General features: G+C 35.7%; 1 protein-coding gene across 5 annotated transcripts in view; it reads right to left on the bottom strand.

Annotated features, from left to right (window-relative positions):
- Positions 1-27932, bottom strand: part of SOX5 (SRY-box transcription factor 5) — a 503326-nt gene that overhangs the window by 90781 nt on the left and 384613 nt on the right. For all 5 annotated transcript variants that reach the window (XM_043968274.1, XM_043968272.1, XM_043968273.1 and 2 more), the window contains exon 9: positions 86-232. In XM_043968274.1, the coding sequence (XP_043824209.1) occupies positions 86-232 (147 nt within the window). The remainder of the gene's footprint in view (positions 1-85; positions 233-27932) is intronic.

The raw sequence follows: 27932 nt of genomic DNA, 5'->3' as shown, positions 1-27932 counted from the left end.
TAGGGTGTCAAGCTGACTCCATCTTCTTTTAATACATTGAGTTAATATCAAATTTTAAAACAACATAATTTCTTTGAAACAGTACCTTGCTTTTGGGTGGTGGGCTATTTGTGCTCTTCTCTGTATGAATGCTGGTTGGAGATACAGCAGCACCAAGGTTGCCTTGGGGTATGCCTGGTAACTTTCCTCCTGGAGATACCTGCATTGCAGCTAGCTGGGCAGCATATAACTGCTACATAAAGAGAGAGAGAAATGAAATATCATCAATAAATAAGTAAATGCAGCTTTCAAAACCTTCTACTTCAAATAGAGTATTTTTTATTTAGCACAGTGGAATATTTCAAGGGAAGCTGTCACCTCAACTTTTATGGCATTCCTCTGGGAAGCAAAGGCAGATATGCAGAAGCTAGAAGAGCTAATATGATATCTAGGTGACTTCGAACAAATGATAGCAGTCCCTATTTACTCTTAGGCCATGTAAATCCTAATTCAGGCTTTCATCACCTGTGTCCTGGACCAATCTTAGAACCTTCAATTTTTTCACCACTCCAAATTCATATTTTGCATAACTGCCAAAGTGATCTTCCAAAAGAGTAGGCATGACCTCATGAATCCTCTATTTGATAAACTCCAGTAGCACTGTATTACCTTTAGATATATATCTTTTAAAGTTATTTCACACCTGGCCTCTTCCTATCTTTCCAGTATGTTTAAACATTAATTCCCTTCTATGTACTGAATGATATAGCCATACTGACCTACTTCCCATTCCTCACACATAATATTCAGTCTTCCATATCCATTCCTTTAAACTCCTCCATCACTTTCTTAAATATGGAATTCAACAAAACAATAAATAAAGCCCTGATTTATAGCATTTGCAGATTTCTGAAACATAAATGCTCATACTGAAAATGTATTAATTAGCTCTCATGAATCAGAATGCACCAGCATTCCCCTGAATATTTATCTTTTTATGTATGTATGTTGTATGTTGTCTTAAGAATGTAAGTCACTTGAGAGAAGGGACTGTTTTTGTTTTTTCCTTGTATTCCCAATGCATGGCACAGTTTCTGGCACATAGTAATAGCTTGTTGAATGTTTAAATAATCATAGTATTTGATCTCTTCCCATAGCATATTACAGTTTCAGATACACAGCAGCTATCTTCCTGTTCTTCTGTTCAGATTAGTTCACATTGTACAAGAGTTCCTGAGATTGCTGAAATGAATGCTTGTATACTGAGAGAGATGGCCAATGAGTACTCAGGTCTGAGAGTATGCATGATATTCTTTACCTGCTGCCAATCAACATTTAGTCTTGGTGAACCTGCTTCTAGAAATGCACTCTACAATCCAGCCAAACTGGCTTTCTCTCAATTCCTTCCACAAAACATTCTATTTCTTATCTTTCATTTCTAAAATAGCAGTTCTCCTTACAACAAAAGCTTGAGAGTCCTTTACTACCTTCTACATGAAACCTTTTCTGATCCCCTTACTACAAGTGCCTTCCCTCCCAAACTACCTTATATTTAACTACTGTGGATATTTAAAAAAATTATTAGTTTAATTTATTATATATCATGTATTAAAGATAATATAATAAAGTATATTATATATTTTATATATGTGATATATAATTTTGGATGGATCCTAGTATATATCATGTGCTATATAATATACATTTAAATAACCTAATATACCATTATATTACATAAGCATTTTTACTAAAAAAGAAATTTATTGTTTCTTAACTTTATTCATTATATAATTTATCATTAACTTTGTTTATATTATTATTAATGTCCTTGTTAACTTTGAACACATACTCACATACATATACTTTTAGTCTGCCATTTGAATGGAAGCTCATTGTGAGTAGGGTTTTTTTCATTCTTTGCACTTGTATCTTCAGTGCCTAGCAAAGTTCCTGACTCAGTTTTTGATTGATTGATGATGGAGGGACCCTCTGCTTCCCAGATTCAGAGCACAAGCACCTATCCTTTTTTCCATTTCCTCTCAACTTGCCATGTGGTTACAATTAATTGCATGCTAAGCTGGAACTGTGTGAAGTCTCTTTCCTAAGCTGTGGAAAAATTGGAACACCAATGCATTGTTGGTGGAGCTGTGAACTGATCCAACCATTCTGGAGAGCAATTTGGAATTATGCCCAAAGAGCTATAAAGCTGTGCATACCCTTTGACCCAGCAATACCACTATTGGGTCTTTTTTCCCAAAGAGATCATAAAAAAAGGGAAAAGGACCCACATGTACATAGCTTCTTTTTTTGTGGTGGCAAGGAATTGGAAATTGAGGGGCTGCCCATCAATTGGGGAATGGCTGAACAAGTTGTGGTGTATGAATGTAATGGAATTTTATTGTGCTGTAAGAAATGATGAGCAAGAGGATTTCAGAAAAACCTGGAAGGACTTGCATGAACTGATGATGAATGAGACAAGCAGAACCAGGAGAACATTGTACACAGTATCAACAACATCGTGTGTTGATCAACTGTGATAGACTTGATTCTTCTCAGCAATACAATGGTCCAAGATAGTTCCAAAGGAGTCATGATGGAAAATGCTCTCCAAATCCAGAAAAAAAAGAACTGTGGAATCTAGATATAGATCGAACCATACTGTTTCTATTGTTTTTCTTTTTTGAGGTTTTTCCTTTTTGCTCTGATTCCTCTCTTATATTTTAATATGACTAATGGAGAAATATGTTTAATGTGATTGTACATATATAACCTATATCAGACTACTTGCTATCTTGGGGAAGGGGGGAGGGAGGGAAGAGAGGGAGAAAAATTTGAAACCAGAAATCTTATAAAAACAAGTGTTGAAAACTATCTCTACATGTAACTGGAAAATAATAAAATACATTTATAATAAAAAAATTATTTAAAGTCTCTTTCCTGGTGGATTTTGAGTATGGCAGAAATGCTTTGGGCCTCAGAGGTTCCATTACCATAGATAGTTGAAAGTGACCTATTTATCTTTTACTGTCAGCTTGGTCCTAAGAGACAGGAGTTCGTTTAATGTCTTTGCTACTTATTTATTGTGATCTCTTGGTCAATCCATTTAATTTCTCTGTGATTTTCCCCTCATCATACAGGAAATGGAAAAGGCGATCATTCTAATCACTGCCTAAGGATATTAGAAGCATAACTGAAAAATAAAATCTTTGAAGTAATTTATGTATCTAGAATCCAAAGCAGTGCATATGTGCACAAATATTTTTTGTCTCTGTCTCTGTTTGTCTCTCTGTTCTTGTCTATGTTGATGCCCCACATCATTTCTTCTTCCTTCCTTGAAAGTCACCAGGGAAGAGAGAGTTCATTTATTTGAACTTTTTGGATATATTGTTGGTTCAGGCTAATCAATTAATTAAAAGTCTTTTCATTAATAAACCAAGAAGAAATAGAGGATATCTGTGTATAAACCAAAGAGAGAATGAGCATGCCTCCATCATATATTTCTGAAAGTGGCTCATCAAGCCTCCATGTAGATTGGCAGCAGTCCAATAATATTTAGAGCAAGCTCTAAGCACTAGAAATTGGCTATTTCTCCCATTATGCATGCAATACTTTTTATGAACTATAACTTCCTACAAATTCATACACATATACACATACATGTATGTATACACATACATACATGTATATGCACGCACATACATATACACAGACATTGAATAGAAGAGTCATGTTTTAAGGAACATTTCTCTGGCTTTCTAGACTGATAAAAACAACTGGATATTTGCCAAAGTTACACTTCAATGTATGCTGTGTGAACACAGACCAGGGAGAGGTCCTCTTGAAGAGGTAATGTTTAATGGATGACATGGCTCAAATTCATACTCTTCAATCTTTGCCATTCATCACAAATAAAACTATTTAAATCAATTTTATTTAATAACTAATCTAATCCTATTTAACAGTCAATTAGATTTGGTTAAATAATTTAATATTACTATTATTTTCAATGAAATTTTCACCTTTGCAAAAATAACCTTATATTAAAAAAGTTTCATGGATGTTAAAATATAGTCAAACATGGAAGCTTTGCTTTACCTCTATATAGCACTGAGACAAAGGGAAATAAAAATCCAGGATATACAAATAGAGGTAAGCAGGTATATATTCCAAAATATGTAGAATTTAAAAAATTTCTTTTATCCAGTTGCTAAGTATTTGGATATCCAGGTCATTAGAACTCCCCCCCCCCCCTGCAAACTATGACTTCTCCACACCTTCTAAAATGGAAGAATGGTGGTAAAAGCCTTGAGAACAACTCTCTGGTATAGCCATGTTTTTTTTCTTTGAGGAAAGCCACCCACTTCCCCCCAAAATAGCCTGCTCCACATAAATAAATGAATCAATGAAATAAGAGATCTTTTGAAATATTGAATGTTAATAATAGTAGTAGTAATACATGTATATATATATATATTGCTTTATATGTACAAAGTAACTAAGGTGCATTATTAGGTGTGATCATAATAAATTTATGAGAAATAGGTAGCATATAATTATTTTATAAATGAGGAAATTGCAGCTAAGAAACATTAGGTAATTTGCTCAAGAAAACACCAAGTTAGTGAATGTTTGGTGGCATGATAGAAGATTCCTGGATTTGAAGTGAGGAAGAACTGAGTTTGAATCATGACTGAGACACATGCTAGATATGTGACCCTGAAAAAGCCATTTAACCTTGCTAAGCTTCAGTATCCTCATCTATAAAATGCATATAAGAGCTTCGACCTTACAGGGTTGATGTGGGGAACAAAAGAGACAACATATATAGAGTACTCTAAACCTTAAAGCACTACATCATCATTATTGATGAGGATGATGAGGATGTGGCAGAATTGGTTTCTAATTTGATGCTGTAACATAGCCCTAATGGAAAATAGATAACAGCTATGATCATATGATGACAGGATTTACAGTTAGAAGGAACCTAAGAGATCATCTAGTCCTATAGTAAATTAGTCTTTGTTAGAGCAAGCCACTTTGAAAAAAGACATCTTACTGATAGTGAAGTATACGAGAAAGGTGAAGGGCATAGCAATAATGATCTATTAAAAAGGAATTCACCAAACCTAAAGTTAGACCAATTCCTCAGTATGGTTAGTAAAAACATTTTGTTATGAAAATTACAGGGAAAGAGTTTTTAAGTTTTAGTCCCCAATTTGTAGACAGAGAGCTATGAAAATTTAACAAAAATATGATGTGTGAAAGTTTGCTGATTTCTATTTAAGATGAAGAGATGTTCTCATTACATGAGTTTAAAAGCAACTGGTTACATTTTGCAATGTGAAAATAGTATCATCTGTCAACACTGAACTTTGCTCCTATAGTCATTAAGCAGACATCCCTCTTTCTCCTAGGTCATCACCTTGAAAATTTACAGTTCACCCTGTATAGTAAAGGGTAAATGCTATTGAAGTTTACAAAAGGATGCATCATAACAGACTGGCTGGATGCCTAAACTGTATTTCAGCAGCTTAATCTTTGAAAACTATTCCTTGGAGTATTGTTACAAGATGTTAAGAATACTCATTACTTGTTTAGAACACACTAAAAATGATCTTGGTTTTTATTACAAAGAAAGGGGAGAATAGGGGCATTTTAATACTTGCATTTAAAATCAAAAAGACAAAAAATTGTTATTAAAATGTTTAAAAAACCATAAGATATTAAAAGTTTTGTCAACTACTAGAATTAATGTTTAATCTTTAAAAATAATATTAACAAGCCAGAACATGAATAAGATTCATTCAGTATTTAAAGATTTTAACCATGGACAAATTCAGTATTTTGATTTCTTTAATCATTTGAAGTCCCATCATAGAATATATACATAAAATGTATCTTGATTTTATGTTGTATACATCTTACTGATCTCAAGAGTATAAATTGCTTTTACTTTAATTTTACATATTATGAATTAAGAAGCAATGCAAAAATTACTTCCTTATTCAAAATACATAATTTTAAACTTTTCTCATATATCATTCATTAGGTGTTTCTCAAAGAGAAAAATATCTTCAGCATTGCATATGAATTTTAAAGCTTGAGAAAGGGAAAGTAAAAGACTATTCCAAACAACCTGGTAATTCTAATAATTAAAAAATACTTTAAATTTCCATTGTGATAACCAATCTCAAATTGTGTTGTCAGTACAGCAAATACAAGACTCTTAATATACTAGGGCTATTGACAAAAGGATTAGAATCACCTTCTGTCAATAGCCCTGTGATACCATTCTTTTCCATATCCTTGCTTCCACTTAGGTAGTTAGGTAAGGTTTTATTATTCTCACACTTTCAGCAGAAGAACACAATTAGAGAACTCAAAGCCACAGGGCTTTAACCTTTTATTCAAATCTCTCAACTCTTCTAGAGCTTACTAACTACTTATCAATTATATCAACTGTAGTTGGATAGGCTAAGGCACAAAGCAGGGGGTTAAGACTTTCTGATAAACCCATTTCAATCCATATATATATATATATATATATATATGTCCATATGTGTATATATATATATGTACATATAGATATATATATACACACATACATATATAAATTTAATTGATTGGTCAGTTGAAGCCAATAGTGACTGAGGGATTGGTCAAAAGAATCAAGAGCCATAGAGGAATCATGGAGAGGGAGATAAAGCCTCAAATGCTTTTACCTTCATGGAAGCTTGGTTCCCTTGGGCAGTACCATTCCCCCTGCCCTTTCATTTCACATAATATGTCCCCAGTGCACTTATTGTGCATTATTTAATATCCTAGTTATGTCTTATTTTCCTACTATCTCTTTCTGATGGATTTTTGTTAATTTCATGCAAATAAATTATGTTTGCAATCCTTTAAAAATATCATAAGCTTTAAGAAGCATTGTTGTTGTTCAGTTGTTTTCAGTTTTATCCACATCCTAATGACCCTATTTTGGGTTTCTCTTGGCAAAGATACCAGAGTCGTTTGCCATTTCCTTTTTCAGTTCATTTTACAGATGAGCAAACTGGGGCAAACAGAGTTAAATGGTTTGCTCAGGGTCACACAGCTAGTAAGTGTCTGAGGCTGGATTTGAACCAAAGGAGATGAGTCTTCCTGACTCCAGGCCTGGCACTCTATCCACTCTACCACCTAGTTGCCCTTAAAAAGCATACACATCATAATTAAGTATACAGTTTTTGCTACAAGATGCTTACTTATTTAAATTAAGTCTATTCAGCTGTCACAAAACAGAGGAAGTATTATAACCTGTCTGGGCTAGATCCTGATTTGGTCATCCGTGGTCATTAAGGAACTTCTGAAAGGTTTAAAGACAGACATATAAGAATTCTTCAACTCCATCATTTATAGAACAACAAAGTTATTTCTTTTAGTTAGCAATGGAAGATCTTGTATCAAGATACATTTGTTAGTATTTGTATTCAAGTTGCATGGGTTGATTACATCTCAATATCTCATATAAGGTGAGGAACACAAGTTGGAAGACTAGTCAGAAATCCAGGCATGAGGTGACGGAAGTTGGAACTGGTGGGGCAGCAGTAGGAAACAGAAGAAAAATTCCATCTAAGTGATAGAACAAAGGAAGAAACAATAAGACTTTTCTTCCACAGTGATTTGTACAAAATGGACACTGAAAAAATCATTGACTAACTGGGGCAAAAATCAATCAATTAAACACTTAAGTACACACTATGTGCTTAGCACTTAGCATTGTGCTAAGTTCTTGGTATACAAAAGGAGGCAAATGACAGTTCCTGCTCTCAAGGAGCTTACAATCTAGTGAGTAGTCAAGAAAAGGGATAAAAGAACAAAACCCAAACAAAAAATTTATATACTATGTATGACATACATAAAAGTGTCCATTGTGAATGCTATGTATTTTCACACTATGTTCATAACCAAATTATTCTTTATACTATCTTTGAGTGTTAGGAAAGAGCCATGTTATTTTCCCAATTTTACAGAGAAACTGAGGCAACAGGAAATTGATTTTCTTAATATCCAATGTTCTGCTTTGGATAATACTAGAATTAACTCAGTTCAATGTTATGCTGATAATACTACTAGAATTAGCCCTACAGGGAAGCAGGAGAGAAAGGCATGATCTCTCCCTAAAGAATATCTCCTTGGAGATCATTTTGAATTATGATATATGAAAATCAGTCTACATCAGCTTGCTGTTATCTCTACTTCTCTGGGCCTTATCTGTATTTTTTCCCATGTAATTTACCCCATATGAATCCCAAGCATTTCAAAACAAGGGGCTGAGAATTCATTAAGAAGCATTCTCCCTGGTGAGTCTGACTGAAGTAATGACCCAGCACAGAGAAGGGAAATGTGTGATAGAATGGAAAAAATAGAGATGTAATTACTCATCATCTTGTGTTCCTTGTTCATCAAAATCTATTTAGTGTAATTATATTTTAACAATCTAACTGCTGCATCCCTAGTTATTTATGGTTGCCTTTTCTTGTGAAAATATCTACTACATGAGTTTTCACTCAAATAAGATGTCCTATACTAGAGGTTTATACTTCTCTATGATTGATGGTATTCAGCAAGAGTAGGATTTGAAAAACCCCAGAAAGCAGGTGGGTCAGATCCTTACAATGTCAACCACTAAGTAACATTTTACAAGGTGGGAGGGCAGGACACTTCCACTTTTTTCTAAATGATTTAAGTAAATTTTGTACTTTTTGGACTGGATATGTGATTTCAATGGTTATAGGGAACTCTTGATGAGGAACATCCATAACCAATATCGATCAGCACCTGTTCTGCAACTTATCAAGTTGACTATTTGGGGGAGGGATAGAGAGGGGAGAAAATAGAGAAAGAAAGGGAGAAGAAAAAGGAATGGCAGGAGTGGGAGAAGAGAGAAAGATACTATGGATATTATAGGGTATTAAGGCAAGGGTGGTGAGGAAGCTCAGATAGAAAGCAGAGCTAGGAACTGTGAGAATCACAGATGTAAGTAGAGGAGAGGTATTTAGATGGTGGTAAAAACAGCAGGCCAAAAGGTAAACTATCTTGGAGTAGGAAAGCATGAAGGACAGGTTGTTCTTTCACCAAAGTCCTCAATTCTACTCACTAATGTCTGGACTATGGCTAAGTGTTGGGATGGGACCAAGGCATGACTATGAGTCATTTTAAGACCTTGAGAAAGGAGAACTTAAGAAAAATGTGGTAATTTCTATTTTTTCCTTCTATTTCTGCCTTAAATGAACTGTTCTTTGTTAAATATCTATGTCATTCTAGTACTTGTAGGAGACAGCAGGGTCCCTAGAGAGAGATCCCCTAATGCCCTGCCCCCCAAAAGCAAATTCATGAATCTATCCCAATAACAATAAAGAGAAAATTCCATGCTGAAATGGTACTCTGGATGGAAGCTAAGCTATTACATGAGTTGTTTTTGAGGAAAAAACCTTATCAGTTTGAACTCAGAGATTACATCATTAGCCATAGATAATATGGAAATTATTATCACCATCATCCTATATTCAATAGAGTTCATTGAAAGGACAAGTCAGTAACCTACTATTGTCCTTTATGCCTGATGTTCAGTGAAGTCTTATGTAGGTAGATAAAATGATTGCTTTTTGTAGATGAAAAAAAGTATCAAGATGTAAGGTCATTTCTGTAGGCTCACTAAAAGCATCTTTGGGAGAAATCCAGTATCATATGAATGGGGATGATACCTAAGTAATCCCTTTCCCACTTGGTTTTCATTTATTTCACTGGATATCATCATTAGTATTGCCATTTTTATTTTGATCTGATCTGTGATTTCATTAATGTAAGGAATTTCCCTCTACCAGAGCAAGATAGCACCTGCTATGCATTGTAAAGGTTTAGAAGACTGGCTAATGGTGAAGTTAATAACTTACTTAGGGGTTGGGGAAGCTAGGTGGTGCAGTGGATAAAGCGCTGGCCCTGGGTTCAGGAGGATCTGAGTTCAAATGTGGCCTCAGACACTTGATGCTTACTAGCTGTGTGACCCTGGGCAAGTTACTTAACCCTCAATGCCCCACAAAAAATAAATAGATAGATAGATAGATAAACAGATGAATGAATGAATAAATGAATAAAAACAATCTTTAAAAAAATGATAACTTACCTAGGGGTCACACAACCAGTACGTGTCAGAGGCAGACCTGACCACAAAGGATGTTCTCTATATACTATAACATGTTGCCTCACTGTGTAAATTATTCTTAACAAAAACAAGTCCTCTTTCTTGTCCCAATCTTAACAAAATAAGGGGAAAAACGGGGCCCATGTAGACAGTTTGTCAACAAAGGGAGCTAGGTGAAAAACTGTAAAGTTCTGAAAAGACATTGGACTTAATGTTTCTGATGTTCATGGTATGAGGAAATTAGGTTTACTGAATATTGTTAAATCTATAACTTCCGTATCTTACAAAAAGTAGTGTGGTACAGTAGGATCAGTCAGATTCAAAGGACATGAAATGAAACTTGGCTCTGTTTATCACTTCTGAGAACCTGGGCGGGGGGTGGGGGGGGTGGGGGGGTGGGGAATGCACAGCCTCCGTGGGCCTCAGGTTCTTCCTCTATAAAAAGGAGTCAGACTAAATAATTTCTAAGGACCCCTCTAGCCTGATCAAATGTATCTGTAAATTCCTGCTTCCTAGAAAGAAACTGAGTTTCTATCTGACAAAGATATTTCTCAGCACATGCTTTATTTGACTTGTACCACATAAAATAATTCATTTTTCTCCATTAAGTAACCAGTATAGCTAATAAGCAAACAATGCCATCAGATGTACTGTGAATAAGATTCCACACTTCTCAATTTGCTGAGTTGTAATTAAGGCATTTTAGTATTTAACACATTTCCTTAAGTGAGTGCTTTTCCAAATTTTTTATTTATTTATAGATTTTCCTATTGGTGCTTTAAGTTGTAATATTCAACTCAGAGTAAAAATAGGAACACATTCTGGTTATTTCAAGATTGGTGTTGAATCAATGATTTCAAGTTAAACAATTATCTCATTTTTATGTCAGAACAAAACTCACATAAAAACAAATTACAGTAAGAGTTTTCATTATAATGACATGAAAGACTTTATTTTGTCTATATCAGAAATAAGAGTAATGCTGATAACACAAAATAATATTGATATAATATCTCTATTTGCTTACCTATGAGAGAAAGAAAATTTGGAAACCGTGTATTTACAAAGTCTCAGAATAAAGTCAGAGATAATGTAGAGACAAACTCATTTACTCATTGAAATCACAATCACAGCAGTAAGGAGACATTTCTATTTCGAAAGAACATAATAGAATGATCCTATTTAAAGAAGACAGAAAAATTAAGTTTCTGAAAGAAATTAATAGTTTTATAGCCTTTGCAAAAGCCAGTAGAACCAACACTTCGAAAATAACGACTTTCCTTTCAAATATTATTGAAAAGCAAAACATCTTTTTCAAATGAACAGATATAGTCTTTTTAAAATACAGGAGTATCCATGAATACTTATTTTAAAAGGTGAAAGAAAATAATCCACAATCTGTGGTAGCTGGCACATACAAAAGTAGTTACTGGCATCTTTCTGCTTCTTCTGCCTGGCTCAAAACCTTAATTTGCTCTTTGAACTAAGTTCTATTATCAGGTCTCCATTACTGTCGGTCAAACAATCTGGATAAAGGCACAAGTGACAGTGATGGTGACAGCGAAAGACATTTACTCTGGAGCAAGAAGCATTCAACAAAGCAATATAAGGTTTGATTCAGCTCTTCTCTTTAGTTCAGACAAGGATTGAAAGAACATGACACTTGTGCCTTTGGGGAAGGCAGAGAATACTGTACACGTACATAGAGAGATAGATGATAGATATAATTAAATATCTCTTGTTTCCTACCTCACAATGAGAAATGTTAAACAAATATAGAAAAGGATAGTCCATCTGAGCTTTAACCAAAAAAAAAATCCAGATAAGATTTGCTCATTTCTAAGATAGCTGTTACATCTTTTCATTGCCTCTTTCTGAACAGAAGGTGCTAAGTGGCAGTGACCACTGTGAGCATGAAACTTTATTCCTAAAAATAATTTTTATTTGTGGAGGACTTACAATAATGTAAGATGTAGAGAAAAGAGTGTGAGAAAGGAGCAGGGTGTTGGGATGGAAGGGTTGGGGAAAAGCGTTTGAAAGAGAAAAACACAAAGAAATGTCAAGACTGTATCAGTGTTCACTCCTTAATTTCTGCTTCTTAATGTAAGTTAAATGTGGAGCTTAAGAGGAGCTAATGTACTGGAGAAAATTTTCAAAACTTAACAGCATGTTTCCATGTGAATCAATTGGCTTTTCTTCTCTATTTCTTCTGAGACAATTACCAGTGTTCCACTGAAGTTTCCCAAATATTGTTCATCTTTTGTCTTGTTGTGTGTACCTCAGTTTTCTTGGATTAAAACAACCTAAGTTCTCAAGTGCATAACGAGAAAACAAAAGCAATAATAAAACTGCAAACTGCCAGTCTGTCTTGTGAAAATTTCTGTTTTAAGACTAAGTGGAGGGGGCAGTTAGGTGGCACAGTGGATAGAGCACCGACCCTGGAATCAGGAGTTCCTGAGTTCAAATCTGGCCTCAGACACTTGACACTTACTAGCTGTGTGACCCTAGGCAAGTCACTTAACCCCAATTGCCTCACCAAAAAAAAAAAAAGACTAAGTGGAAGGATTTCTGGAATAAGGACCAACATCATACATTTGTGTATTACTGTGTACATGATACTTTCTCACAAATAAAATCTATCTATTTGATCAGTAAACAAAGCAAGTACATCTCTACTTCCATCTCTTTTAATTTGCTTGCTCATTTGTTACTAATTTGGCCTATGCTGGTTTTAGAGAACTGCCCCTTCCCTCCTTTATCAAAGCCAATCAATCAATAAACATTTATTAAAGGCCTATTTTTCCAGGCACTGTGCTAAGCACTGTGGATACAAAAACTTGCTATTTCAAAAGGTCTGATGATCCATGTTGTCTAGAGTGGACTGGATTCAGATTAACTTCTGAAGCAACCCTGCCATGTGTAGACAGAGGCTGTGAACTTTGAACTTCTTGAATATAAATAGCAGCTGTGAAGAGGTATCCAGTGTGCTACCAATCTGGAGGTGACTCTCTAGGTTGCTAGGAAGATGAGGAAGAAGGGTCAGTACTACAGAGACTCCACATATTGTCCCCTTCTAGGGAAGATGGTGGAGGTGATATCAAACATAATGAATTGAAGAGCACCTCATAGGTCACTGACAGATATAGAGGACCATTGAAGAGGGAAAGAGAGTTGTTAACTCTTTATGGCTACAGAAAATGAATCCTTTAAGCTTTTGTTAGGTAAATTAAAGCCTATCCTATATTCTATGTCATGTAAACCTGTGTGTTTGCTTGGGAGCTGAGGGTCCTTTTAAGATAATAGAGACCAAGGTAGGAGCAAAATGCTGATGCAACTAAGGGAAAGCTTGGATCAGAGCATATGCCAAAGGAAAAAAAAGAAATCTAAAAAATTGAACCAAATCTTGTTCAAGTAATCCCCAAAGCTTCACTCAGTAGGAATGAAGTCTATTAAATAAAGTAATGATACTTAGAATGGTTGTAATTCAGATAAACATAAACTATAATAATATAATTGTATATTTTATCTTATTTATATAAAATTATAAGTTTATATCTAAATTATATATAAAATATAATTATAATAATAGTATACTTATTAGTATTATTGGCTTGTTTTGTTCATATATGATTTCATAGTCCCAGGGAACCCCCCCCCCAAAAAAAAGTGTCCCATAATCCCTTAGTCTCAAATGCAAATTGGAAAAAAAAAGTCTGCATAACAATTTTGGATATACCAATTTACACATATTATCTATTTTTAATTTGGCAGCCCCAAGAGATAAAAATCATGTTTAAAAAATCAATAGGGTCACTTGAGTTGTAACATAAAGATTAAAATTTACTAAAATTCAGATTATAAAATGTTTTGATATCTGTAGATGACGACAAAATGAGTACATTGTTCATTTTTGTTAATGAGAAATGTTAAAGGAATTTTGTGAAGCAATCCTATAGGTTATGCCTGAAATATTCTAAGTTTAAAGACCAAATCAAACTCAGGCAATTATTTTTAAAAACAGAGTGAGCAAGTTAGCTAGGTCGTACAGTGAATAAAGCACTGGCCCTGGATTCAGGAGGACCTGAGGTCAAATCTGGTCTCAGACACTTGACACTTACTAGCTTTGTGACTCTGGGCAAGTCACTTAACCCTCATTGCCCCACAAAAACAAAAACCAAAAAAAAAACCCCAGAGTGGGCTAATAAATTTCTTTGTCAACTACATTAATCCCATACTTGTTCAGCCTGATCTAATAGGAAAGAAAGATTCTTTCTCATGGTCCCAAGGTCATTCAGAGAAGTTCAATGCTTGTTGACTTATTACATTAAGTAGTCTCCATTGAGGCAGCTAGGTGGCACAGTGGATAAAGCACCGGCCCTGGATTCAGGAGTACTTGAGTTCAAATCTGGCCTCAGACACTTGGCACTTATCAGCTGTGTGACCCTGGGCAAGTCACTTAACCCCAATTGCCTCACTAAAAAAACAAAACCAAACCATATTGACCCCTAAACAATGACTGTTACTCCAATTATTTAAATAATATTCTTCCTTCATTTCTATTTCTTTCTTTCTTTTTTTTTTAGTGATCCAAAAAGAAAGTCTAGTTCTTTTCAGCCAAAATAACAAAACCATACCACAATCAGGTTTTCATTATGATTTCCATACAAATTGATGTGGTTTGCCATTGTAAGAGAGAGAGATGGTCTTTAATTCAATCAATAAATCATTTTCCCTCCCCATTTAGTCCTGCTACTTTTATCAGGTGATAACACCTTCACTGACTCAATCAATCGTAGAAGTAAATAGGTGTGAACAAGGATTAGACACCTCTTTTAAAGCAATGAAGATGTTTGAGACACACAGGAAGTTCAGATTCTTATAGTGTAGTCCTATGTGTTTTGTATAAAATAGCAAGTCAGGGATTCAAGTGCATAGCAGTGGAAATAAGTGTTCCAGCTAAACCCCTGAAAAGGAATTGCTTGAAGGGAAGAAGAATCCTGGCTTTAGCTCAGCTGTGACTTCAGTTTCCATCTTCTCACCCTACTTCAATTTCACCTCCTCTTGGCTGGCAGAGGAGCTTGTGAACTTCAGAGAGCCAATAGATTTGGATTTTTCAAAAGCATCCTAGGAATGTCCTTTTAAATGCCCAGCCGAAAGCTCACCTTCTGAAGGAAGCTTATATTGGTCTGTGAGCTACTAATGCCTTACCCTTTCAGATTACCCTCTCCTTATATACTGTATTTTATAATAACCTGTCATAGGGCTAAATTAATATATGAGGATAAATTAGGACACTGGGATAACTCAGAAGTTTTTGTCCTTGAGAAGTACACCTAAGAAGGGGAGAAAAGTCCATTAGGTGTGGCTAATACTTGAGGGGAATCAGGGACAGAGATAAATCCAGAAATCAGGACCACCACCTCTCATTCAAACTTTTCCCACCCAACCCCCAAAAAAGAACTTTCCATTGTCAGGTGGTCACCCCATGCATCCTCTATAAAAGGTTTTGCCTTTCTTCTGTTCTCTGAGGAGAATGTTTCTAAGTCATCTCCTCCCCCTGAGGCTAAGTCTTTGACTTTCCTCTCAGTCACTTTTTCTAGTGTCAAAAAACAGACCATTTTAATCCTAATTGGACTATGTGTGAGAGTATAGTCTTTTACAGAGGAATACCTAAGGACCCCTACCACCTATTTCCCAGTGACAAACTTAATTACCGATTTTCTATTCCATTAGAATATTTGCTTTTATTCCCCTTTCTTTTTCTCTCTGGTGCTTAATACACTGCCTGGCATACAGGAAGAGTTTAATGAATGCTTGCTGGCTGGCTAACTAGTAGAAGCATCTGAAATTGGATAATGAGGAGAAATTAGACCCATTGAGAAAAGACAGCTTCATGACTTTACAAGAAGCTCAGTAGAAAGGCTACAATACTCTAGCAAGAGATTTCTAGGAGTGGTGAGTTATCCTGTTTGCACATGTGCTTTCTAAACTTGAGCTGATTTACCCTTGGACTAGTCTCACAGAATTTCAAGGGGATGCTTTCAATTATTGCTCTTATTGTACCATCTTAATAAATACCCCTAATTAAAAACTAAGGGGGCAGCTAGGTGATGCAGTGGATAAAGCACCAGCCCTGGATTCAGGAGGACCTGAGTTCAAATCCAGCCTCAGACACTTGAAACTTACTAGCTATGTGACCCTCATTGCCCTGCAAAAATAAACAAACAACAACAACAACAAAAACTAATTAAAAGTTAATGAAATCTGACAATAAAATTATTTCCACTGATAATCACAGGGGGAAGCACACTGGTGGGTGGCTCATGAGCAATATTCTTCCTCACCCCAACCAATCAAGAGCTACCACAGAGCTCTTGACTAAGACTTGTCATCCAAAAGGCATTTGGGAGAGTAGCTCCAGAGCTAGTGATACACTAAACACTAGTGAGCAGAGGAATGAGAACTAGAAACAGAGCTGTATCTTTGCCATTAATCACAGAACTTTGGGCAAGCCCTTTAAATTCTCTGGGCCTCAAGTTTCTCATCTGTGAAGTACATAAATTTTGACGTGATCCTTCCATCTTCATTAGTTCTTGTTCAATTTTGGTAAATGGAATTAATTGGAAAAGGATAAAAAAATTAGTATAAAAGTTGTACTGTGGTCTACTTTGGTGGCACTTGATAGCTATAACAAAAATATTGACCATTAATAACAACAAATTAACACAGTGATATTAAAAAAAAATTTAGCCTTCATTCTAGATAGACACTTTCTAAGTTTTTATTACAGGATATAAAAGTTAACTTCCTATTTCAGGAACTATATACATATCAAATTTTGTTTAAACCTTTTTTAAATGATAAAAAAAACTTAAATTTAAAAGTAATTTTAAAAGTAAAAAGATTTAAAAGTAAATTATTTCTTCTGGCTGGTTATTTCTATATGATGAAAAAAGTGAATAACTTTCAGATTGCTTTTTATGATCAAATACCACTGCTTCCCCATAAAAACTGATGGAATTTATAATCTGATGTTAATTGTTACCACAAAGTAAAAAATACATAGATAACTATTTACCACAAACTTGATTCTTAATTCAAAACCATTTCAATTTGACTTTTCAGTCTGATGATCAGTTCATCCAAAAGAATGGTAACCTGCCTAATTGTGAAGATAGCATATTAATTGGGGAGAAAAATCAGAGGGGAGGGGAAACTTTGGCATTTACTAGAATGAAAATAGCTTTTCAACATGCTGCTTCTGTATTATCACAAATACATAAATATATAAATCAGAGATGTATGTAAATAAGTGATGTTATAGTACATTTATTTACTTTAAAATTTTTCTTCTTTAGACTATGTTAAAGGATCAAATTATTCACAGAACAATGAATCTTAGTCAATGTAAAACACTAATAATAATTGAAATACTCCCTTAAAAATTGTGTGTATGTATGTATATACATGTGTTTTCTATGTATAGACAAACACACATATATACATATATATGTTTTTGCCTATGTATGGACATGTGTGTATTTGCTACATTTAGTAGTCATAAAAAAATTAGCGGATCATTTCTCTTTCCCCCGCCTCCCTTTTTTTCTCTACTCCACAAGCCATCTTCATGTACTGCACAGTAATATATTACAATATGTTCCAACATCTGCCTCCCCATATGATGTATGACCTATTCGATTGACCCTTTTTATGCTGCTCCAGACTGGCTGTTCATTACTGTGGGAGGATGAACACAACTAATCCATTTCTCAGGTCATCAACAAGTAAATATATCTCCATTTGGAAAGGTAAGGCTGGACACTGGAAAAAGTTCTTCTCTATTTTCTTTATATACCCATAAGTAAGATGGTATTAGTTACTACGTTTAATCAGCTAAATTAGGTAAGAACAGAGAACATTTCTGCTAAACTTCCCTTTAAAGGAAAAAAGAAAAATAGTTTGTTGGGGTTTTGTTCCCCACACTTTCCCTAAGAGAAAAATCACCATTGCTCCACATTTATGATTTGATAAAGAAAAGCAGAATGTTGTTAGATAGATTATATCCTTTCTGAAATCAAACGTTTCTCACTAAATTAACTGTCAAATCACCATTCCTTTTTATCTTCATAAATTGAATGTTGATTGGTACCTAATGATTATAGAACATATGAGCACTAAATGGATATGAAAATAATTGTTGGTTTAGCATAAAATCTTATTAAATACCATTTTGTGAGACATGCAAATGCAAATACTTTCATAATCTGTATTTCTGGGATTCTTGAAGCCATCTGGTGATAACTGACCTTCACTTTCAAGGATTATAAGTATGAAGAACCTGAACAAGTAGCCTCTGTCTACCCATGAAGCATCCAAAAAAGAACTCATTTAATTTCTCCCCAAACCATCTCCTCTTCCTAATTTTGCTCTTTCTGTTGAGGATACCACCCATCTTTCCATTCATTCAGGTTCACAACCTGAGAATCGTTCCTTATTTTCTCTCTCCCTCTTCCCTAATATCCAACAATTGACCAAGTCTTGCTTATTCTAGCTGGCATCCTCAGGCTCTACACCTGACTCCCCACAGAACTTTCTTTACCATTCCACCTAAACCTCTTCACCTTGAAAGCTCACACCATGCCTACATTACTTCTCACAATGGAAGTGCCCTTCACCCCTCAGGCTGCTTCCTCTGAATGGCTCCTTTCTCCCACGACTTCTCATTTCTCTCCAGAATGTAATCCTTATTTATCCTGGACCTTTGCTCTGTTCATACCATCACATGTCACCTCTCCACCCCCTTTCCAGCTTCCTTTAATGTGTAATCTTCCCCCATTAGGATTATAAGCACCTTGAGAGTAGATGCATTTTTTCTGCTTGTATTTATATTCCTAGCTCTTAGCAGAGTGTCAGGCCCATAGGAAGTGAGAAATATGTTTGTTGACTGACTCATTTTTCTCAATTTTTATCTCTTCATAGAACCACCCAGTTCACCTGAATTTAGTTCCGGTTTTTCTTATCTTACATCTGGACTATTTTAATAGTCTCCTAACTAGTTTTCCTGACTGTAGCTTTCCCTTTTCTAATCTATCCTCCATGAAACTGCCCCCTTTTCAAGAAAGGTTTGGGGGGGGGGCAGCTAGATGGCACAGTGGATAAAGCACCGGCCCTGGATTCAGGAGGACCTGAGTTGAAATCTGGCCTCAGACACTTGACACTTACTAGCTGTGTGACCTGGGCAAGTCACTTAACCTTCCCTCATTGCCCCATGAAAAGACAAAAAAAAGTTGGTACTCCCTCTTGCCTTCAAGTTAGAAACCCCTCTGGCAAATGGCAAAGTCCTACATTTGGCTTTTAAAGCCCTTTATGACCTTGCTCAAACCAAGATTATTTTGCATTATTCTCCTCTATACCCTCTACTTGATGTCAAAGTGACTCTACTTGCAAGTGCCTATATGCAATATGCTATCTCCCACTTCCATCTCTCCATCTTTGCACATTCTGGAATGCACTCCTTACCTCCACACCTCGCAGAATTCCTAGCTTCCTTTAAAGTTTGTGCTATGTCATATAGGCCCATCCTGATCCTCTCCCTAAATACTATTGCATGCCCCAAATCATTTTGTACCTACTCTGTATATGTGTTGTATTTATTTTTCTACATACATGTTTTTCCTACTAATAGAATTAAAGTTTCTTGAGGGCAGGTACTGTTTCCCTTTTGCCTTTGTATTCCAAACATGTGGCACCACCTGACATTTAGTAGGCAGTAAATAAGTAAGTGCCTGTTAAAATTTGAGTTCCCTGGGGACAGGGATATTTTCACTTTTCTGTTTGTATGCTTACTTAGCACCAACCAAGCACAAGGCCTATTACATAGCAGTCAACAAAGAAATGCTTGGTTATTCATTTATTCATTCCATATAGATTTATTGTTTGCCTCAATTCATAATGTTTAAACCACCTTGATTGTTCTAAGCAGAATAAAAGCCACTGCATGTAGGTGGATAGTAGTTGCTACACACCTGTTTTCTGTAGACTGGACTGCTCCCTTTAAAGGGTGGGAAGGCTATTTTGCTTCCTGGAGGTATCTGAGGAACACAATGTCTAGCCCAGGGGTAGTAAGAAATCGATTTTTCAAGAACATCTTCTATGCTCTGAACAACTTTCTTACCTATCAGACCAGATAACATGATGATTATAGAAATGGAAGGGAGTTGCATTTTATATTAGTCAATATCAGTTGTAACTTTGGGATTTGTATTCTTTTAATCTGTTGTAAAAATTAAATTTATTTTTATTTTTAAAAGTCATTGAAGATGAATATAAATGTCAACTATTGAATCACCTATTTTTAAATTTTTATCACTAAATTTCTTTTTTGTTTGTTTTATGGAAGACCTTTTTTTTCTTTAGTAATTCTTGAATAAAGCCTTAAATAAAGAATAAGAGAAGAAAGCCTCAAAAAGTCTAAACTATACCACAAAACTGAAATTCAGGTGAATCATGCAATGATAAAAACTTTGCTGTACAACTCAAATGATAATTATTCTTCATAAACCTTTATTCTGACTGGATCTGACAAGCTGCTACAGCATTACTGGCATCAGTTGTAAAAGGATATAATTAGATCAGATAATTACTATTGCTTTAATGTCCCCAAATCGAACAGTTTCCCATTCCTTTTCCCACAGTCTCAAAGATTTGGGGAATTTTCATTTTATCCTGGAGCTATGCAGTGGTCATCCATAATGATCAGACTGCCAAAAGAGTCCATGATATATATATATTAAGAACACCCAATTTAAAGAAAAAATTAATTTAAGATGATGACAATGATGATGATCATCATCTATACTTTGGTAACAAATAAAAAGAGAGAGAAGAGATCCAGATTCTAAGCCCACAATATAGACCTGGTCTAAAACGGAAGCTCTGAGATGTTATCTGTTCTTCAAAGGGGTAGGGAAAAACTTGAAATTTGCCAGTTCTATTGTGGAAGGAGTTATCTCTTCACCTCTTTCCCCTCCTTTTCCCCAGCCAGCTTCTTTTTCATATTCAGATGATTGTTTATGAGATCAATCTTGTTTCAACTGTCACTCTTTACATCAAGGAAAGATAGATGGGACACACCAACCCCAACCTAAGTGACCTTTGGATGTGACAAGAGTTTTAGGTCAGCCTTGCTAAATGGAGGCCTTGGTGTATGGAGACATGCCTCGGGGGTGAAATTTACAGTGAATTTATTATCTCCCAATGCCCTTTGGACTGCTTCCCACCATCAAACACCATGGCAGCACTTGGAACAGGAAGAAATACATTAACTGGAATTTGATCGTTTTAAAAGGTTACAGCTGCCCAAATATAATTTAATTTCATACTTGCCCTTTGAGGGTTTGGTGTATATTTTCATTTTATGACTGCAAATGATAAAGCTCTTAAGATTCCAGGCAGTAAAAAGAGGGAAAAAAGTATTTTAAGGGTTAGAAGTCTATTCAGTTCATACTCCATGTGTGAAGTGACAAATTAGTTTTTTAAAAAATCTAACATTTCTCTTTTATATTTGGATCCATCATCTTTTTTTCCCCTCTTCTGATCCTGCACATTGGATGAAATCAGTCTTGGAATACCAACCTGAGATCTCAGCCAGTTTGAAATCACAAAGGGCGATCAAAAACAGAAGATTAGGCCAATTGAGTTTGATTTGGAAATACTTCAATAGAGGGCACAAATATTTCTTCAGTAGCTTCATCTCATGTGTTAATTGGCAAACTTGCCAACTAATGCTCATGCAACTGAATTTACACTTAGAAACATTCCTTCTCATTATGTAGGATTACTTAGCAAGACTATATTCTAGTTTAAAAAAACACGCACTTTGATCCTCTTTTACCCCAGGGCACATCATATTTACAGAAAGGTTTTAAGCTAGGTTACTATGCTCCTCTCTAATCATTATCTTAAGTAAACTTCAAGTCAACTTCATAACATGAATGATGATGATGATGGTGATGTTTTTAAGAAAGCATAAAGCCAACAAACTGCCGAGGTCATATAATTTACTAAAAAAAGAGGACAGGAGCTCCAACAATCTCATCTTTATTGTTGTTTTCTTTAAGTAACAAGAATTTTTTTGCTTTCTTCCCTTGGCTCAATATTCTGCCAGAGATTTTCAAATATCAGTCTAGTAGTTTTTGAAGTAACAACTTGGGAGACTCTTCTAATAATGACCAACATCCATACTGTAACACTTTTCAATACAAACTGGATAAAAGAAACTCAAAGTACATAAATATTCATTCAACAAATGAATGCCTATGTGCAAACATTTCAAATTAGATGTCCCAGGGATATCTTAAAAATCATGTCCCAAACAATATTCATTATCTTTCCCTCCCAACTCAACCCTTTTCCAAACTTCCTTATTCTATTACCTAGAGTACCATAACCTTGCCAGTCACCCACACTTATAGCCTTGGTATCATTTTCAACACGTCATACAAACAAACCTCACATATCCAACCCATTGCCAAGTCTTGTCATTTCTATGTTCACCATGTCTCTTGTATGTGTCCCCTTCTTTGCAGTCACACAGATGCCACCCTGGTGCAGGACCTCAGTACTTCATGCATGGACTACTACAATAGCATTCTTTTTGGTCTCTGTGCCTCGCATTTTCCCCACTCCAATCCATCCTTCCATTAGCAGACAAATTGCATTTTCTAAAACCCAGTCTTGACTATATCACCACCCCACCTCGATAAATTCCAAAGTTTCCTATGAGCTTTAGGTTCAAATATAAAATCCTGTTTTATTTCACAGCCTTTCACAACCTGCCCCCTTCCTACTTTTCTAGTCTTCTGACACTTTCCTCTGCTTTACACATTCTAAGACCTTGCAGTAGTGGACTTTTTGCTACTCTGTGCCTTTCTCTTGGCTGGCCCCCATGCCTCTGGACTCTCTCTTCTAACTCCTGGCTTCCTTCATGACTCAGTTCAAATTCTACTCTCTGTAGGAGGCCTTTCCCAGTACTACCTATTACTTCCTTCTGAGATCAGTTTCCACTGACACTTTCTATTTCTTATACTAATTGTTATTTATGATATGTCCCTATTTAGAATTTGAGAACTTTGGACAGTGTTTTTGTCTTTGCATCCTCAGTGGTCATCTACAGTGTTTGGCACATTTTGTTTCAATTGTGTTTGATTCTTTGTGACCCCATTTGGGATTTTCTTGGCAAAGACAATGGAGTGGTTTGCCATTTCCTTCTTCAGCTCATTTTTTTTTTTGTTAGTGAGGCAATTGGGGTTAAGTGACTTGCCCAGGGTCACACAGCTGGTAAGTGTGTGTTAAGTGTCTGAGGCCGGATTTGAACTCAGGTACTCCTGACTTCAGGGCCGGTGCTCCATCCACTGCGCCACCTAGCTGCTCCCAGCTCATTATTTTTTACAGATGAGGAAACTGAGGCAAACAGTGAGAGGCAAAGAGAGCTGGTCCCAGCACTCTATCCACTGCACCACTTACCTGCCCTGGGACATAGTAAGCATAGCCAGTCATGCTAGGACAAGTGATTTAACTAGACATTCTTGGTTACTTTTCTCATTTCCCCAGGTATCTGAACTGTCTTCCTTGTCATCCTTGGAGCAGCTGGGTGACACAGTGGATAGAGCACTTAGCCTGGAGTTAGAAAGATCTGAATTCAAATCTAGCCCCAGACACTTACTAGCTGTGTGTCCTTAGGCAAATCACTTATTAACTTTCTCATGTGTAAAGGGGTGATAATTATAGCTCCTACTTCCCAGGGTTGTTAGCACAGTACCTAGTATGCAGGAAGCTCTATATAAATGTTAGCTATTAGTATTATTCTACCATTTATTAAATTACTGCTTGTTGTTTATAGGGGTTTGGCAGATAAATAACTAGGGAGAAGAAAGAGTGTTGTGACTTCTGCCCTGAAATCTTGTCATATTGACAAAAATTATCTGGCCTTCTTTCAGCTGTGTAACTATGTATGAGTCACTTAACCCACCCAAACCAAATTTTTGTGATCTGTCAAGTAGGAATCAAAATATCTGTTGTTGTTGTTGTTCAGTCTTTTAGTCGTGTCCAACTCTTCATGATCCTGTGGACCATATACTGTCTATGGGATTTTCTTGGCAAAAATACTGGAATGGTTTGCCATTTCTTTATCCTGTTGATTAAGTCAAACAGAGGTTAAGTGACTTGCCCAGGATCATGCAAATAAGTGTCTGAGGTCGAATTTGAACTCAGGTCTTTTTGACTCCAGGCTCAGTGGTCTAACGACTGAGTCACCTTACTACTTTATAAGATTATTGTTTTTGCTTTACTCTAGAAAATATTTAACATTTTCTTTAATGCCAGATTCCTCTCTGTAACTTTCTTAACCACAAGGTTCTATTTGAGTGAGAGCCCCTACCAATTTTTGGAATTACTTTATTCCTCCTTGTTCTTATGACCGTGGTGAGCAGGGTCCTAGCTAAGTACCCTAAATATTCATAAAACTTAACTTAGCCATGTGGTCTGAAAAATCTCTTTCAATAAAGTAGAATACAATGTTTTCCAAGCACTACAACAGCTTCTTGACTAACTAGACTAGCTGCCACATTAATTTATTCTTTCCCATTCTGCTAAGTGCCAGGTACTATGCTTAAACAATAAAGATAAAAGTACAAAAGTGATGTAGCCCCTGACTTCAAGGAACTTAAATTTTAGTATAAAACAAAATTAAATACTTTGGGTCACTGAGAATAAGTCTTCAGAAGCAATCTGTTCTACTGAAAACATGTTGACTTGGATTCCATTTTTATAGTATTTTAAATTAAAGTGAGTATTAAAATAAGTCATGCTAGAGGGAGACAGCTAGGTGGCATAGTGATAAGAGTACTGTACCTGTAGTCAGGAAGACCTGAATTCAAATCCAGCCTCAGTCACTAGCTATTTCACCATGGAATGTCACTTAATCTTTCAGTCTCAATTTCCTCAACAATAAAATGAGGAAAATAATAGTACTTACCTCTGAAAGTTGTTGAGGATAAAAAGAGATAATATTTATAGAGCACTTTGCAAACTTAAAGCTCTACAGAAAATAATAGTTATTATGATTATGATTAAACAGTTATAATTATTAGTGATGGCATGGTGTCCACTTAAACTTTCAAATTAAACTTGCTCTTAGATAGATTTTTCACTTTTCTCTTGCAAAATCATTGATCTGTAGATCATTATTTTCATATCCAAGCAACCTTCTGGAGGACCTGTTCTTTGGAGGAAATCTTTCTGAAATAAAAGGTGCCTCTATGTAGTGTCTAGAAATATCCCTACCCTTATTGGGGGGGGGGTCACCTAAATTTCCCCCATTTTGAATTTGACTGTGTAAAAAAGGGCAAAAAAGATTCCTTCATATCCTGTGTCCAGCAGACATAGGATTTATGTTTCTTCATATGTGTAAGATTATTTTGTAGGTTTTACTTATTAATCCTAAAGATTTTACATAAATCAATTTGAGGAAAATTTTAAAAGAATCAATAAAGCTTAAATTATAATGTTGGTTTCTGTATCAGATATTAACCATGGTAAATATTTAATAAATATACAATGATCTGGTTTATGGAAAGTAGGTATTCTACAATTTTATACATGGCTTAATGTACACTTCACTCTGTAGTTGTCACTGAAATATTATTACTTGAACTAACCCTGGAAAGAAACCAGATGTAAGAAAGACTAATTTAAGATGAGAATAAAAAATTGAAGAATTTAAAATGGACCTTTACTATTTCTTTAGTTTGGGATGATACTTGGTTTGCCTTTCTATTCATGTTCATGTTTTTGTTTATATAGTCCAGTTTTACCTTTTATAATTATTAAATGTAAGGAACATAGAAACTCATGTCATCATATCCATGTGGACTAATTTCACTTAGTGGTGAAAGTTTTGAAAAAAAAAGCACAAGGAAGAGACAGAAGAGGAAAAGAAAAGGAAAATGGCTTCTATATCAAGGGTACTATATGCGTCATAGCCCTTCCTGCCAGATTGTTTTTGATAGTCTCACACTTGATAAACCAGATGTAGCCCTCTGAGAGCCCTAAGAAGCTGTCACCCCTTTGTGGAAGAAAAGTGACAGATTAGAATCCCTGGAGAGGGCCAGGTTTCTAGCGGGAGGAGGGATAAGAGAGGGGTCAGGGACTAGGCAATGAAGGGATAACTACTGCAGGAAGAATCTTCCTTACTTTGACTTGTCAACCTAGAAAGGAATTTTACTTTGATATTCCTCCCTGTGACTGGCTTAGAAGTACACTTCCAGACTATGAGCCTACTAGCTCAAACTTTGGTGAGAGTAGCGGCTAATCTCCCAGTGATATCCACTTGCTTACTTCCTACCAAGGCAAAAGGTCTTAGTAACCTGTGCATTTTGAATCAGTGATCCTGTGGTGACAGGCATATTATCCTGACATTTCTGCCTTCAGGTCTGAGAGGTTGGTGCCAGGCTGGATTCACAGTTTTCTATCCCTAGGTGATTGAGGTCACATGGCTTGGGACCGTTTTCTGATCACAGTATTTTCTCAATATCACAAAAGCTGTTATTTTAAGTACATTTTTTCTTTCTTTCTTTTTCCCTCTAACTGAAAATAAAGAAAAGGAGAAAAAAGTCTCCCCTCTCAAGAAGATCAAATCCAATGGGGAAGAATACATGCAAACAGCCACATGCAAACAAGATATGTTAAGGATGCATGGGGATGAATTAAATCTTAGGAAGGCAGAGAAAAACTTATTGTAAAAGGTGATGCTTAGGCTGAGACTTGAAGGAAAGCAGAGCAGCTGGAAAGTAGAGAAGGGAGAGTGTTTTAGAGCAGAGGGAGAACCAGTGAACTAAATCTCTGAATTGGGAGATGGAGTGTCATATGGAAGTTACAGTAAGGAAGCCAGAGCCACTGGGTCTGTAGAGGGACATAAGGAAGTATAAGAAGACTAAAAAGGTAGGAAGTACCCAGATTATAAAGGATTTTAGAAGGCAAACTTCTCTGTAAGAACTTTTTTCCCTCAATATTATCACCCTGATTTCTATTCTCTCTTCCCCAAATCTCACAGTGGCAGTGGAGAAGAGCTATTAGAGACACACAGATAAGATGGTAGAAATGTCACAGTTCTATTTGACCTAATACGGCCATGGGAAAGCATAAACCATCATAACCTGTTTTTTTATTACCTTTCAGGCCCTGTATTTGGGATGCCAACATCGGGGAAACTCAGTAGGCCAGAAGAAAATTAGATATGTGCTGGATTGGCAAGTTTTTCTACTAGAGGAATCATGTAAATCTCAGTTTTCAAATTTCACAAAGACTGATGAGTCTAACAATAGTCAAAACTGTGATGCATTTTTCTCTTGGCTTCTTCCATCCCCTCCCCCAAAGCTCCTCCAATACAAATGCAAAATATTATCTGCACAATTATATAATCTTTTTTGAATATGTGATTTTCTCTGAAAGTAAGTAAAGTATCAATAAGACCCATAATATAAACAATCTTACTTTGATGCTTCTACATACAAATACACATAGGCCTAACTCATTTTATTGTGCCTTGTTTTATTGTGCTTTGCAGATATCATGTGGGTTTTTGTTTATTTTAACAAATTGAAAATTTGTGGCAACACTTTGTCAAGCAAGTCTATTGTGTCATTTTTCTTGTCATTTTGCTAATTCTCATAATATTTCAAACTTTTCATGATTATTTTATCTGTTATGG

This window comes from Dromiciops gliroides, chromosome 5 (genome assembly GCF_019393635.1).
Source record: "Dromiciops gliroides isolate mDroGli1 chromosome 5, mDroGli1.pri, whole genome shotgun sequence".
Lineage (NCBI taxonomy): Eukaryota > Metazoa > Chordata > Mammalia > Microbiotheria > Microbiotheriidae > Dromiciops > Dromiciops gliroides.
Note: the sequence above shows the minus strand (reverse complement) of the source record. Positions and strands in the feature narration are given on the sequence as shown.